This window comes from Oreochromis niloticus, linkage group LG7, assembly GCF_001858045.2.
Source record: "Oreochromis niloticus isolate F11D_XX linkage group LG7, O_niloticus_UMD_NMBU, whole genome shotgun sequence".
NCBI classification, from domain to species: domain Eukaryota; kingdom Metazoa; phylum Chordata; class Actinopteri; order Cichliformes; family Cichlidae; genus Oreochromis; species Oreochromis niloticus.
In genome coordinates, this window is record NC_031972.2 from 1,073,233 (window position 1) to 1,087,797 (window position 14,565).

General features: G+C 44.9%; 1 protein-coding gene and 1 long non-coding RNA gene across 8 annotated transcripts in view; one reads left to right on the forward strand and one right to left on the reverse strand.

The window, feature by feature from the left end:
- Positions 1-5,580, forward strand: part of LOC100692136 (neuronal acetylcholine receptor subunit alpha-7) — a 48,923-nt gene extending 43,343 nt beyond the window's left edge. For 6 of the 7 annotated variants that reach the window (XM_019360925.2, XM_019360924.2, XM_025909288.1 and 3 more), the window contains exon 10: positions 3,762-5,580. In XM_019360925.2, coding sequence (XP_019216470.1) covers positions 3,762-4,346 — 585 coding nt within the window. In that variant the 3' untranslated portion in view covers positions 4,347-5,580. The remainder of the gene's footprint in view (positions 1-3,761) is intronic. The other variant, XM_005449164.4, reaches the window with a different exon arrangement.
- A 6,962-nt stretch (positions 5,581-12,542) lies between these two features.
- Positions 12,543-14,348, reverse strand: LOC112847470 (uncharacterized). The gene is made up of 3 exons (XR_003221013.1): positions 13,763-14,348; positions 13,075-13,141; positions 12,543-12,950 (listed from the first exon to the last, which is right to left on the reverse strand). It is a non-coding gene; the product is annotated as an uncharacterized LOC112847470 (long non-coding RNA).
- Between the last annotated feature and the right edge of the window lie 217 nt (positions 14,349-14,565).

Sequence of the window (14,565 nt, forward strand, 5' to 3'; positions counted from 1 at the left end):
GTGGGAAGAAAACTTCTTTTTACAGCGAAAAAACCCCTAAACTTCCAAGCAAGCAGCGAGTGCGCTACGACTGTAATGGGAAACTCACAGAGAAACTCGCGGATTCTTCCACTGACCGCCGCGGCACACCTGCACCAGGGTAAACCTCCGCCTACCCCAGTCCTGCTTTACAGGTGAAAATAGAGCAACAGGACCGCTAGTCTTTGATTTTATTTATTTTCTGCTGTGTTTTACTTGCATCTATTTGAAAGAGTGAGTGTAAACACAAAAAAATATTTTATTTTATGTGCTGGAATGTGCAGAAAATAGGTTTAAATGTTAAACAAATTTCTTCCAGTCAGAGAATGTTGCATATAATTAAGTTTTTGCTTGATGCATAAAGTTAAAAGATTTAAAGTTTAAAGTTTTAAAAAGAGACGTTTCCATTTGATGACATTTTGTATGATGAATTATGCAGAAAAAGTAGAATTGGGCTGAAAGATCTATCGCTTTATCACCTATTCAGGTTGTAAATCGTGTTTTTAAAAAGTAACTAAGTAATGAATTACTTTTGAAAATAAGTAATCAGTAAAGTAACGAGATTACTTTTTGGGGGAAGTAATCAGTAATTAGTAACTGATTACTTTTTTCAAGTAACTTGACCAACACTGGTCAACACTCAGAGCCACAGAGGAGGATGCAGCACTGCTGTTGGTTTCCTGCTCCAGATTTCCAGGTGGAGTAGAAACAACCTGTGCCTCTTTCAGCCTGAGCATGAAGCCCTGCTGGGCTCTGTCCTGACTGGACTGCCAGGTTAAGTCAAATCCTTGACAGGTTCCAGGTTCTCATCAGTAACAGTCAGACTGATGATACGGGCTGACCCCGAGCCCAACAAACAAACCCGACGTTATTGGTTTGTCTTGTTCTGTAACTGATCCGAGGACTGAGCAGATGGGAGCAAAGCACAGGTCACATGACCTGTGCATGACCCTATATATATACACAGGAGGGTACAGGTGTCTACAGGAATCACATGTCTCACATAGAGCGATGGGGACTAAGTTAAATGTTTATTAGCTGAACCTGTAAAATCTCCATAAACCCTGTAAAGGTTGAAACTCTGAGTTTGCAGTACTGAACATGCCGTAAAGGGTTAAGATGTCTTTGTGAGAACCTCTCTGAGCGTAAGACCGTCAGAGTGATGAAATTTAGTAAAACTTGTCTTTTCACATCTCTTCAAAGACTCGTTTGAGAGACTTGTTAACATTTTATATTTCTGAATCAAAGTGTTGCTCTGGTGTCGTTGCACGGGGCTGGGGTCAGGACAGAAATGGTTCATATATACACGGCTGCAGTGGCGGTCTGCCTCTCAGGATCACCGGGACACTTCCTGGTGTCCGGAGGGTCAATTCCAACACTGTTGAAGGAATCTAAAATCCAAACACAGCTGTCAGTCGGCAGTATGATAGGAGTCGCAGTAAAACTGGTTTAAATATATTCCTGCCTGTAGTTATGGAGTTATGAGGGAAAAAAAATTCATATTAGTTTTTTTAATAGTGCAAAAACATGACGACTCATCACATTTCATCGCAAAACAGTGTCTTGTTTTTACTCTGATTATCATTTGTCTAAAACGTAGTTTGTTTATGAAAGTGTGACAAACACAAAAATAAGAAATCAGGAAGGAACAAATATTTACGCATCGTATTTAATCAAATACTCCAGATTTGATATTCAGCTTTTGCAGAACTATCAATGCAAATTTTGAGAAGAGGTGTTCGAGATGTTGCGTTATTCTTTAAATCTGCAGAAAGTTTGACATTTAAACCATGTGAGCGGCTGCTGTGGAGGTTTGTGTGACCATCGGTCTCAGGGCGAAGGAAGCAGCTCCAGAGCAGAAGTTTGAGTCTGGAGGGTTTCGGTGCTTTTGTGGGAAGTAAAGAGAAGTTTAAAGAACATGAAATGAAAGGAAATCCAGGCAGACTGTGACGGACGCGGACAGGAAAGAAATGAAAAGTGAATCAAATGAAGAGCAGGCTGTAATTTGGAGGTGCTGTCCGTGCTCCTCAGGATGACTCAGACTGAGCAGTTTGAGGCCTGACTGATGTTCAGACTCCGTCCATCAACACTGCGTTTGACAGCTAAATATTTAATGAGTGTGCGTGTGTGAAGTGAAATATTGGACTGCTGGAGAAGATTTCCTCGGAGAGGCGAGCAGCCCCCCCTTCCACTTTATTCATGCTCTATTTTTATCTGCCCACTCCTCCTGCATCGCACACGGAGCTCGTATCTCTCTCACTCGTGCACATTTGTTCCGCATAAACACGTTTGTGCATAAATGAATTTTAATCACGTAAATATTTCTTTACTTACGCACCCTGTAAAGTCAGCTTTCAGATAAGTACGCTGTAATTACTCTGCCTCTCCGTGACTCTTTTACTCTCTGACTTCTCGTGAACATGTGAACATGTGAAGCTTCACACATGCATATGGAGGAGGTGATCTGATTAGACTTCAGAGCTTCTCTCTGCATGCATTTGTATACTAATGAGCTTCTGATTTCCCAGATATTTCTGCAACTCTTCTTCACTGTAAGCAAATAAATCCAAACTGATCCCCGATCAGTAATTATCAAATGAGGAAAAACATTTTGGTATAAAGAATCTGCTTGTTAATGACTTCATTTTTCTTCTGAAGAAGAAATTTCCTCGTTTCACCATCACGGTCTCACGGCGGTGTGATGACAGACTGACACACTGGGTGTGCAGGGTTGTGCTCTTAGTGAGCATCCTACTGCCTGTGATCAGAGAACAATAAAATACTGTGAGTGGTTCAATTAAAAAAACTAAACCTGAGACACAGAAAGAACAGCTGAGGTTTGCAAAGCTGCATCTGAACAAAGCACAAGACGAGACCAAAGTACAGATGTTTGTCCACAGTGCACAGCAGCACGTTTGGAGGAAACACCTCCTACCAGCTGTCAGCACGGTGGAGGAGGGATGATGATTTAAGCTCCTTCCAACCGCTGAGTGGCTGAAGGAAGTTCTACAAGCTACTGAATCGTAGGATGGATTCTTTACTGGGCTGCAGAGAATCCTGAGAAAATGTTGTTTTTTTACCTTCGTGGTAAATGGACTCGCACCTAAATGGTGCTTTTCAAATCCGTTTGTGCACTCGAACCCCTTTCTTACCACAAGCCTCATATATTCACATATTCATACATGTTTCATACAAGCACTTTTTTCTGTGCCAAAGTGCTTTTAAGATAACATTTAAATGATACAGACCAAGTAACACAAACTTTCTCAGGCACTGAGAAACCCGGGAGTCTTGTTATGATGATGACCTTTAATCGATAAGGTGGGAACAGTTAGCAGGCTCAGAGAGAACGCCAACACAAAGTGAGTTTTCAATAATGAGGTTAAGTTTAAAATCATGACATCCAAAAGGTGAACAAAAAGTCCAAACAGGTATGAAGCTGTAGGGACGGACGCACAGGGGAAGGTACTCAAGACAATCAGACAGAAAGGTAGGAAAACCCTAATCAAGAAGCCAGATAAAGTATATAAGATATATATAATAATGATAAAACAGGAAACAACTTGAAGGTTTCATACTAAGCACGGAGACGAGAATAAGAAGCCAAACGCACAGATACATCTTAATCGTAAGTTCCAAGGAACCAAAACACAGAATCGCAAAACTGGAACTCTCGATTCATCGATAACATCACAAAATCAATTTTACTTTGAAATAATGACGTTCTTCTCTTTCTTCTTTAGACTCGTGTGATTTTGTTGAACTGGTGTGCCTGGTTCCTGAGGATGCGGCGCCCCGGCGAAGCAAAGGTCCGTCCAGCGTGTCACAACGCCGCCAAGCGTCGGCGCGGCAGCCTGTCCAGCCTGGAGCTCAGCGTCAGTCAGGGCTCGCTGCGGCACAACCCTCAGGTAAATAATGGCAACCTCCTCTACGTCGGCTTCAGGGGTGTTGAAGGACTCCACTACGGATCCCCCGCTGACCCTGAGCTCCTGTGCTCGCGGCTCGTTGGAGGTGGCGTCGGTGCTGAGGAAGACGCACTGAGAGCGGGAGGAGGGGCTGGAGCTGGAGGAAGAGCAGGGGGAGCGGCTGGGAGTTCGGCCTTGGAGACAGAGCTGAACCAGATCCTGGAGGAGGTGAGATACATCGCCGGGCGTTTCCGCGGCCAAGACGAGGAGGAGACGGTCTGCAGCGAGTGGAAGTTCGCCGCGGCGGTGATCGACCGGCTCTGCCTGGTGGCGTTCTCGCTCTTCACCATCCTGTGCACCATCGGGATCCTCATGTCCGCCCCCAACTTTGTGGAAGCCATTTCCAAAGACTTCTTCAGCTAAGAGGGAAGACAGGACGAATGAGTGTCTCTATTTTTATATTTATGGAGAAATCTCACGTGCAAACCGAAACCAACATCTTGGTCTCAGCGCTTTGACTTCCCTCACCGTGTCCTTGTAGAGACAATTATCCTTCAAATACCTTCAGAAATATGTCATTGCTGTATTTTTCTTTTTTCAGGTCTCAACCTCTGTAGATTCCCACTATGACCTTTGGACATTTTCATCAAACACTTGTTCAGCCGCTCCAGACCTCATTGCTGTTTCAGACTCTTCAGTTTAGTTCTCTCCCAGTGCTGGAGAGGCAGAAAATCTAGGTTTAAAGAAACAGTTGAAAAATAATTAACCACACTCACAAATCTGGACGTCTCTTTTGCTCAAAACTGAAACAGAAATCTGGATTTTTCTAGAACCAACTGAGGATCCCGAATGAAGAACTGAGTTAAGACTTTTTGAAAAGATGTTCCTGATTTGGTTTCAAGCAGCCTGTGCTTTGAAGCAAACGGACAGCAGATCTTACCTGAGTAAATACAATAATGATTTTTTTTTTTAATGATAACTTTATTTAAAAAGAAAAAGGCTATCCCGACCTACCTGCCCTGTGTGAAAAAAGCTACTGCCCTCCTCTTGTTACATCATAAACTAACTTTGATTAACCACATTTCTGTAAAGCTGAGTCCAGTTTCACTGCCATACCCAGACCTGCTGAATCAGAAATCACTTACAAAGAAGCTCAGTGAACCAAAGTGAGAGCCCTTAACCACACATGGAGAAAACCTGGAACAGACCTGAACCTTGCCAGGAGGGACCAACCTTCCAAAATCACTCCAAAAGTATCCGAGTCAAAGTCTGGACTGAGGTGCGTCAGCGTGACCTTCAGCAGGCGTTCATGCTGGAAAACCTCCAGTGTGTCTGAATTCAAATAATCCTCCACAGTGATGTGAAAGACTCGCTGAAGGGATCACAAACACGAGACTGCAGGTCTTGCTGCTGATGGTTGAACAACCAGTTATCAGATTTAGGGGCCAGCTACTTTCGCACACAGGCCAGGTGGGCTTGATAACTCTTGTCTTGGTTTATTTTTGTTCAATATTAAAAATGGTTTGTTGATTGGAAACATGTAAGTACAACAAATATGCAGACCTCCAACGAAGTCTCAGAGATTTCTTTATCTGAGTGTGACATTAAACACAAACCAACCCTGGACGGTTGACCAGTGACCTGGTGGATGCTGTGAGATGTGCAGTCTGTTGTGCTTGTATCATCTGTGCTCTTTCAGTCCATTAAGCATTAAAATGATCCTACAGCGATAATGTTTCTGTACACCAGTGGACACCATTGTTTTACCAGTGGACACCATTGTTTTACTGCGTCTGCCTGTTCATCTTTAACACGATGTTCCTCTGCAGTTTTTGTGAGATCTTGTGTGCCATCATAGATATACACAGAAGCATTAAATGGACAGTGTCCTTGAACGTACCATCATTTCCACTAAGTTTCAGGAAGGAACACAGCATGCAACAACAAACATTTAAGTATATATGAATTACAAAGTGTGTTGGCCCTGCGACAGACTGGCAACCTGTCCAGGGTGTACCCCGCCTCTCGCCCTATGACAGCTGGGATAGGCTCCAGCGCCCCCCGCGACCCTGGAAAGGATAAGCGGAAGTGAATGGATGGATGGATGGATGAATTACAAACCTTTCCAATTCTTTCCAGTTCACCTATGTGCTGATTTGAAGGACAGTTTATTCCTTCAGTGAGTCATTTGGGCTCTGTGGGGCCGGGCGGCGCTGCTGAACTGGGCCCCCTTGGCCTGGCGGGTTGCAGAGTATGGGGGTGCCTACTGGGGTCAGCGGGGAAGCTGGCCCCAGGGAGGGGTCACTTGCCCCTCCCTTCCTTCCCTCCCCATCTCCAGCTGCCTCCCTCTTCCTGCTCCACCACAATCACCCACACATGCAGGGCCTTGGGGTGCAGGTGTGCCACCAGGGTGCAGAGGAGGCATCCCCCCCCTCTGTCCCCTTCTGGCTGCCTGTGCCTCAGTTTTATCCCACAACTTAGACATTCACATTACTCACACTCTCATAACACATACATATAGGATCTTGGGGTGGGCACGCTACACGGCATCCAGAAGACCATCAGGGTGTACAACCTCACCCCTGGCGTCGTTGCCCACCTCTCAGTGTTAAATACACGTAGACATTGAGGGCTAGCAGGAGGGGCTATGCGCTTACCTGCCGCTCTCTGGCAGGTAGCTCCATGCCCTCCTGGGTTTTAAATGCACCTTAGAACACACATGCATCAACACTACATATGAGCGGGTGGAGGGAGGTTTGGAGTCTTCACACACCCCCGTTCTCTGCAGCCTGTTGGAGCGGGGGGGGCTGGGAGGAGGAGTTGGCCGTCCGACTGGGGTCTGGATTGTGGGGCCTCCCTGCTGCTGCGGAGTCGGGGCGGTCTGCTTCTGTCCACCGCAGGGAAAAGGGTAACACTACCTGGGTCTGGGTGCAGTTTCCCCCTCCAGGGGCAAGGGTACCTAGACCCGGGGCTTAGAGTACGCTTGGGGAGTGTGATTGTGTGTACAGCGTCTCTCTATGTCTGTCTCCACGTTGGGTGAGTGTAGAGTAACTGCATATGAGAGCATGAGGGTGGGAATGGATGTTTGTATCTGTGTGTGCCTGTATGTCTGTGTCTATATGTCAGGTTGGGTATCAGACGCCACCTCTCTGGGGACATCTCAGGCCCTCCAAGGTATGGAGGCCCATCTCCCCCCACCACTCCTCCTGCCGGTGGCAGACGCCCTCAGACATCGGTGCGTTGGTGGTTCTTTGTGTCCGGGTGTGACCGTCCAGGTACACACCGGTTCACTCCTGGTGGCTGCTTGTTGGGGCCTGGAGCCTGGGGCTCGCTCGGGCCCCTTCGGGGGTGGGGTGCCCTCGGCTTCTTGGCCTGGGGCTCGGTCACTCTGGCACAGCTGGCTGCCGGCGGAGCTCACAGGCACGTCACTGCAACCCCCCTGGCTTCTGCTCCGCGGCTGCTGAGTGACCCCTCATCTGGGGCTCTCCTCAGCTCTTTCTGGGATAGTGACGCGGCTGCCCCTCTGTTGGTCTTCCTTGGTCTCTTGTGTTCTGAGGGCCTCTGGATGTCTGGAGTCTTGATCTCCTCCATACCTGCTTCATGCCCTGGAGGACGGGGCTGTGGCCCCCCACACCCTCTAGCAGATCATTACATGAAGGAACCTTTTAAATACAAGCGCGTCCATGCTCACAGGTGTACACACGGGTGCTCTCACACACACAAACTACACCCTTTTTGGCTCCTATCTCAGGGGTGTCCAAAGTCCGGCCCGCGGCCGTCCATTTTTAATTCGCCCGCAAGTAATTTTATAAATAGAATAGAAAATGGCCCGCACTTCAACTTTTGCTTGAGTGTATTGCACTTCTTAGTTTTAACACCAGGGGGAGCTACTGTTGATCAAGGCAGTTGTTCCACCAAAAAGCACAATCACAGAAGAAATTTACCCCAAGTTACCAAACATGGCAGAACCAAAGAAGCCAAAGGTAGAAAGTGAATGCAGAAAATTTCAGACACGGTGGGAGAGTGAATATTTCTTCAAAGAATTAAAGGGGAAGTGCGTCTGTTTGATCTGCACTGAAACTGTGGCAGTTATGAAAGAGTATGATGTACGACGTCATTATGAAACCAAACATCAGGCCTATGCATCCTACACTGGTGCTGAGCGAGAGCAGAATTAAAGCAAAGGGTAGCTCTCCTGCGGGGTCAGCAACAGTATTTTTTTCATGCTCAAAAGGTCCAGGAAAAGGCTCCAATAGCAGCTATGAGGTCGCCCAACTCATCGCAAGACATGGCGAGCCTTTTTCAGATGGAGACCTCATAAAACATGGCCTCATTAAAGTCACCGAAATAATGTGCCCGGAAAAAGTGCAGGACAAGGGCGTAGATTTGGCATGGACGGAAGGGACATGTCCCCACCAATATCCAGCGATTATTGAATTGTCCCCACCAATAATTTGATCTCTTCAAGTAAAGAAAAACAAACCCGATAGAAAGAAAAAAACGATCTGTCAGCGTCTCATTCACCCAGCGGTGCAGAAAGAGTTAAATTACGTTCTCTACTGGAGTCCTACGTCATGTGACAAATATGGCCAATGTGATTGGCTGTGCCTTTCAGGGAGCTCTGTTTAGTTTTAGCAGCGGCGAGCTTGCAGGGAGGCGAGGAGGATGGCAGCAAAAAGGAAGAACCTGGATATAAGAAAGTATTTTTCAAAGAAACCTGTCAGTCACTTAAAGTCAAGTTCACTCATAAAATGTGTCCGTCATAATAACGTTACAGGCTATGCTAGGCTTTGGTCTAAAATTGTATGTAACCATGAATAACGTGTTTTGGAAACTAACTGCACAACAGGCAGCACTATTAGTTATCTCAGTCTCAGGGTAGCATTTCTAATTTTGATTGATTGATTGATTGATTGATTGATTGATATACCTTTATTAGTCCCACAAGGGGAAAATTTCATAAGGCTGCCGACCTATTGCACGCAATGGCGGCGCCATCTTACCCTCCGACCATACATACATTACACAAACATCACATGGGGAAGACAGGTCAGAGAGGTATAACAATGGAAAATGCACCACATGAGGAAAGATAAGGAGAAAAAAAATAACTCCCCCCAGACTGAGCTCCAACAGGGAGATCAGTTTGAGAACAGAAAAAAACCCACCTCTGCACATAGCACATGAAAAAAAAAACTCTTAATACACCAAAAAACACATGACAAGCAACAGGGGTGGGTAAAGGGTGAGAGACAGCCGATTTAGACAGTACATCCGGGCCTGCAGCCTGTGCGCTGGTCTCCATGATCCACCGTCAGCATCGGAAGGGAATAAGCGTCAAAGGCGTTTGGAAAGGGAGGGGGGATGAGTGTGTGCATATCAGTGTATATGTCTGTGTGTGTGCATGTGTCCAGAGTTCAGCTGAGACAGTGTCCTTCGCCCTGCCAGGCTAAGTAAACAGTCTTCCAGCCAACCCAGGTGGGCTTGCATGGAATCGGAAGGAACAGACTAAACACAGTCGCTATCAGGGTGTTGTTGTTCAGCTCCAGCCTTGCGACTGCAGCTGGCGCCGAGAAGGTATCCGCATGAAGTGATGGTGCTTTTTACTTTAGTGCGAACAGCTTATATGAATTTCAAAGCAGTTCTACAGTCGAACACTGGTCTCTCAATCTCCCGTTGGAGAGCCGCGAGCTTCGCCATACTTGCGTTCTGTGATGTTGTCATTCTTGTGCTCAAGGAGCCGATTCTGAAAAACTCACGACAGTGTGCCTCCCCGAGATGTCATCCAATTTGCGCTCAGAGATGTTATGCCGAGCGAGCCCTTCCGAGATGTAATCCAGTCTGCACTCAGAGATCTTATTCTGAGTATTCACGGCAGCCGTAAGCCTTTCTAAGATCTTATCCGTGCTGCACTCAATGAGCCCATTTTGAGAAACTCACGCCTCGTCCCATCGCTTCAATTCCAGCGGGCAGCCTTGTGGCGGTTTGAACAGCCGGTTCTGCTTTCTTAATTCTTCGATAAGCCAGGACCAAGCCAGCTCCGATCAGCCAGAACCCTGTTATCATGGTTCCGAATAGGTAGAAATCTTCAGCACTCAGGCTCACCCAAGCCCAGACTTCTCGTTGAGAAAGGGGTGTCAATTGCATTCAGAGACCAGTTGATCAAATCCATAATTCCTCTTTTAGGTTTTAGAAAACAGATGTAACTGTCAGAGAAAACGGCAGCCTCGAGCGAGCCAGGATATTAGTTTACAGGCTGTTAAAATTATACGTCTAACGTTAAAATGTTGGTGACACAATAATTTCATCCTAATGGCACTGACATATTCACAGGGTTGATTTTTGAGACAATATATCATGAGGTAGTCATGACTTTGCAAATATTCCACCCTGTAGTGCAGTTTGCACAAATTGTTTTAAAAATGCACTCACACTACAAACATTACTGATGAGTCAAGATCTGCACAAACTGACAGAAACACTGCAGCAGCTCCACATTTTATTCTTATTGTCATGTATGTCCTATTTGTCAGGTGACAGAAGAACCAACACAAAGCTCAGAGAGTAACGGTGACACAAGATCACAGGTGAAATGTGATGATGACTTGTTGGTTCATGGCTGTATTTGAAGCACATGTGTGACTGCATGTGTTTGGAATGTCTCACTGTTATTTATCAGCTGACAGAGGCAGCTCTGCCATGTTGTAGCTCAGAGGTGAAGAGGCGAGGTCACAGGTCACTGACTGATGATTTGGTGCTATAGATTAACTAGTATTTATTATCATGACAGTTGTTAGGCTGCTGATGTAAATTGATTCATTAGTGTATATTTGACAAAGAGTCTGAATTGACATGTCTCACTTTTTATATGAAATATGGCTGAAGTAAACTAAAGTCTAAAATACTTAGTCATTTGTTTAATAGTAATTTAACATGATATAATTCACATATAAAACTATGAATTGTAATTTTAAATGGTTTAAAAGCATGTAGAATAGCATATGTAGGCAAGTATATTTCTCCTTTTTTTTATCAAGAAGCAAAGACAAAAAGGAAAGAAAAAAAGAAACAGGGCGGGGTTCGGTGGTTGAATCATCCGTCCCCACCAATGCCAAAACCAAATCTATGCACTTGGTGCAGGACCTCACGTCAGCATGTCCAGAAATCCAGTTGTGCCACGCACTGAAGACTGTCAGCCAACATTAAACTGCAACTGTCTGATAAAGCTGTGCTTTTGATTTTTACTCCATCACATGCGATGAGAGCACCGATGCCACAGACGCCGCACAGCTGCTAATTGTTTTTGCGGGGAGCGGACGAGAGCACGAGCGCTTTAGGTGAGTAAAAATATATTCCACAGTACCCGTGTGTTAATAAGCATGCATGTGCAGGTACACATGCTTCAAATATCAATAATGCGCATCAGTTCTGTCACTACCCTGCTTTTACGCACCACTTTCTTATATGCGTTTTTCTTGTTAACACACAGAGTACACACCGCTGTGCACAGCGCACGCACACGCAAAGTCAGCTGATCTCATCTGATGCAGATCTGCTCCTTGATCAGGTGACATTTGTCCGGATTTTTGGCACGAGTGGCGTACGATCAGCACCGCAGCTGGATGACCTGATTTACATACCCAGCGCAGCTGATACTCACCAGAATAATTCACTAAAATTATTTGCACTCCTGTTATTAAGTCCAGTTCAGTCTGTTAATGTTGATAACGGTTTCAAACGAACATTAACAGGTGTGTTGCTAAGCCTAAGAACTTAAATAACAAACTTGAAATGTACCCGTCCCATTTTCCCCTTTATTGTTTTTTCTCTGTGCTGTAAATCTTCTGTCCAAGAAGAAATCTGCTGCTGTTCTGAGAATGAGCTACCAAAGCTTTTTCTGAATAAATCAATAAAGATCCATTTATGGAAAGCTGTGAAGAAGGCAGTTTTGTCTTTAATTATATTCAACAATATAACACATTTGACCACTTTTAAGTGATTTTTCTAACTTTAATACACTAAAGTTAAGGTTAAGTTGTTTATTATATTTCTCTGTTTTTTCTGCTTGTTTTCTCTTTTTTCTTTCTCAACAGGTGATCCAGGTGATTTATATATGTATTTTTTGTCTGTTTGTTTTGTTGGTTTTTATTTTTTTGCCCCTTATCACCGTTCCTCTTCCCCACTGTTTTTCTTTCCCTCTTTCTTTCTCCCTTTTCTTTCCCCCAGTCATGTCTGTCCCGTGTGTAGCAAGTGAAAATAAAATAAAATAAACAATAAAAGCAAAGGTGAATCAAATAGACCAATACGGCAAGGCTAGGACGGTCCATTTGGTAAAGTAAATCCGTTGGGCATCTTTCTTTGCCTTTAGACAATAATTCTGATGGCAAAAGAACCAAACGGGACAGGCAAAACAACAACAAAAAAACCCCAAAACAAATATCCAATAAAAGATTTATACATAAAAATAAAAATAAAAAGTTTGTCATTTGTATCAGAAGGAATTCTGCATCTCCCCATCTCTGCTTCCTCAGTCCTGGAGAGAGACGTTAGATAAGGAAATCTTAAAATATGTAGAAATGATGCTCCTTGTATACAACGCTGTGAATACATGCTGCCACATTCTTCCCTTTTATAGCAGCCAGAAGCGATCGTTTCAAACTGTGCTTCCCATTATTTATTTTTTATATATCACATCTCTCTTAGAGAGACAAGAGAGGCTTGGCAAGGTAGCAGCCATTTAAACTCACAGCATTTTAAAAAGTGTAAAACACAGAAAAAAAGGTGTGTTCACATTTAGATCTTTCTGCAAAGTATTTAGTAAGTAGGAAAATGTTTTCTTCAAGCAACAAGCAGCTGTTTGGAAAAAGACCTCATGCAGAAAGAAGCCTGTGCGGGATTTTAGAACTCTGAGTGGATCCAAACGTCGGCTTTTCACAGAAAACATGCAGGAAACGACAAAAAACTGCAGTTCCTCTAACGTCCAGCAGAGGCTCCAGCAGGTCGGTCCAAGTGACTGTAGAAAAGAAGCTAAACAAACTTTACAAAATGAGTTTCCCCAACAGCAGAGTTCTCATCTCAGCTAGCTAGCTCCTAAAACCTAGCTAGCTAAGGACGCTATTTACGGATTAGCTTACAAACACATTTAACTTACTAAAAAAGTGCAGCGGGGCCTCGGGTCCTTCTGTCGGGTGGTCCGGTTTACCGAAGAACACCTCAGACTGTCAGGTTAAAACAGTCGGTCATGGTTTTGTAACGTAAACACTGGAGCTCCTCTCAGCGTCCCCGCTCTACCTGCCATTACCCCTGACTGCAGCTGCCAGTCGTTATGCCCCAATTTAACAGCATTATGGTAGCAATTAATCATCAATTAATCAAACTTATGAGAAAGGAGACCCCTTGAACATAAATCAGCAGGATGAGAACTACTGATAATCAAATAAAGCATCTCTGGAAAAAATGTATCTGAGTCCCATCCGCTAACATGGAGGAGGCGGGGTTTATGACCTATAGAAACGTCTTAGCTATTAGGTCGTCCAAGTTTTCTACAGTCATTGGTCGATCCCCACAGGCTCCCACATTAAAACTTTACAGCAGACATAAACATGTTTACAGCCTGATAAACTGTTTTGCTCTTAAAAGCCAAATTTTCTTTATAACCGACCTCTCTGGATTTTATCAAAGCTTAAAGTTTGCATTATTAGGGGCGTGGCCTCTTTGACTGACAGGTGGATAGCTGCTACCTGTCTGGACCTCTGGACCGTGTTTGTGCAGTTGGAGCCTGTTGGATATTTTTTAATGCGATTACCTGAACAATAATATGACTGCTGTGACTTTATTACCTGTGTAGAGCTACACGAGGACAAACATGCTGTGGGTTTGCTCCTCCTGTCCTGGTGCTTTAGGTCACCTGACGAGCATCAGCACCTGTTCCAGTAAGGCGTCTCTGAGCTCCACGCAGACACAGGTGTTGCGTTTGAGGAGCAGCAGATGTTCTGAGTCCGCTGTGATAGAAAGCAACAAAAGCTGATTGGCTGTGAGCGAGTGTGACACTCTGTCAATACTCCCCCTGTCTGTGTGAATGGAGGGTAATTTTCCAGATTGTTCTCTGGGGGAAACTCGTTTCCTTTGCTCTTTCATTGCGTGTCATTTTTAATTTGGCCTGCGGTGTGGAGCCCGAGCCGAGGCACAATGAGTCCCGCTGTTATTCACCCGCCGCTCGGCTGGCAGAACAGCCGGCAGCTCCTCCGGGAGCAGAAACGCGTCCACCTCTTTTAAAAGGAGCAATCAGCGAGGATTTTACTGCTCCGTGGCTCACAGGCTGGGATACAATATATCTGCTGGGATCACCAGCTGCTCTCACTTTGTCTGGCCTGAAGCGAGATCTGGAAGCACATTTCTTGACACATCCAAAACAGCCGAACACTGAAAAAGAGAAAGTAAATCAGCCAGAGCCAGAGTTTATATAAGAGGGTAAACCTTTCACATATATTTATTCCTCTGCATTCTGCTGCTGTGGTGGATGTTCGCATTAAACATGGCCACAGTTCTGATAACAAGGTCACCTGTGCACATAATCCATGTGAGCCAAAAGCTCAGGCTTCATTTCAGGCGAAGCAGGAGGCGGGGCTGAAACACCTTGAAC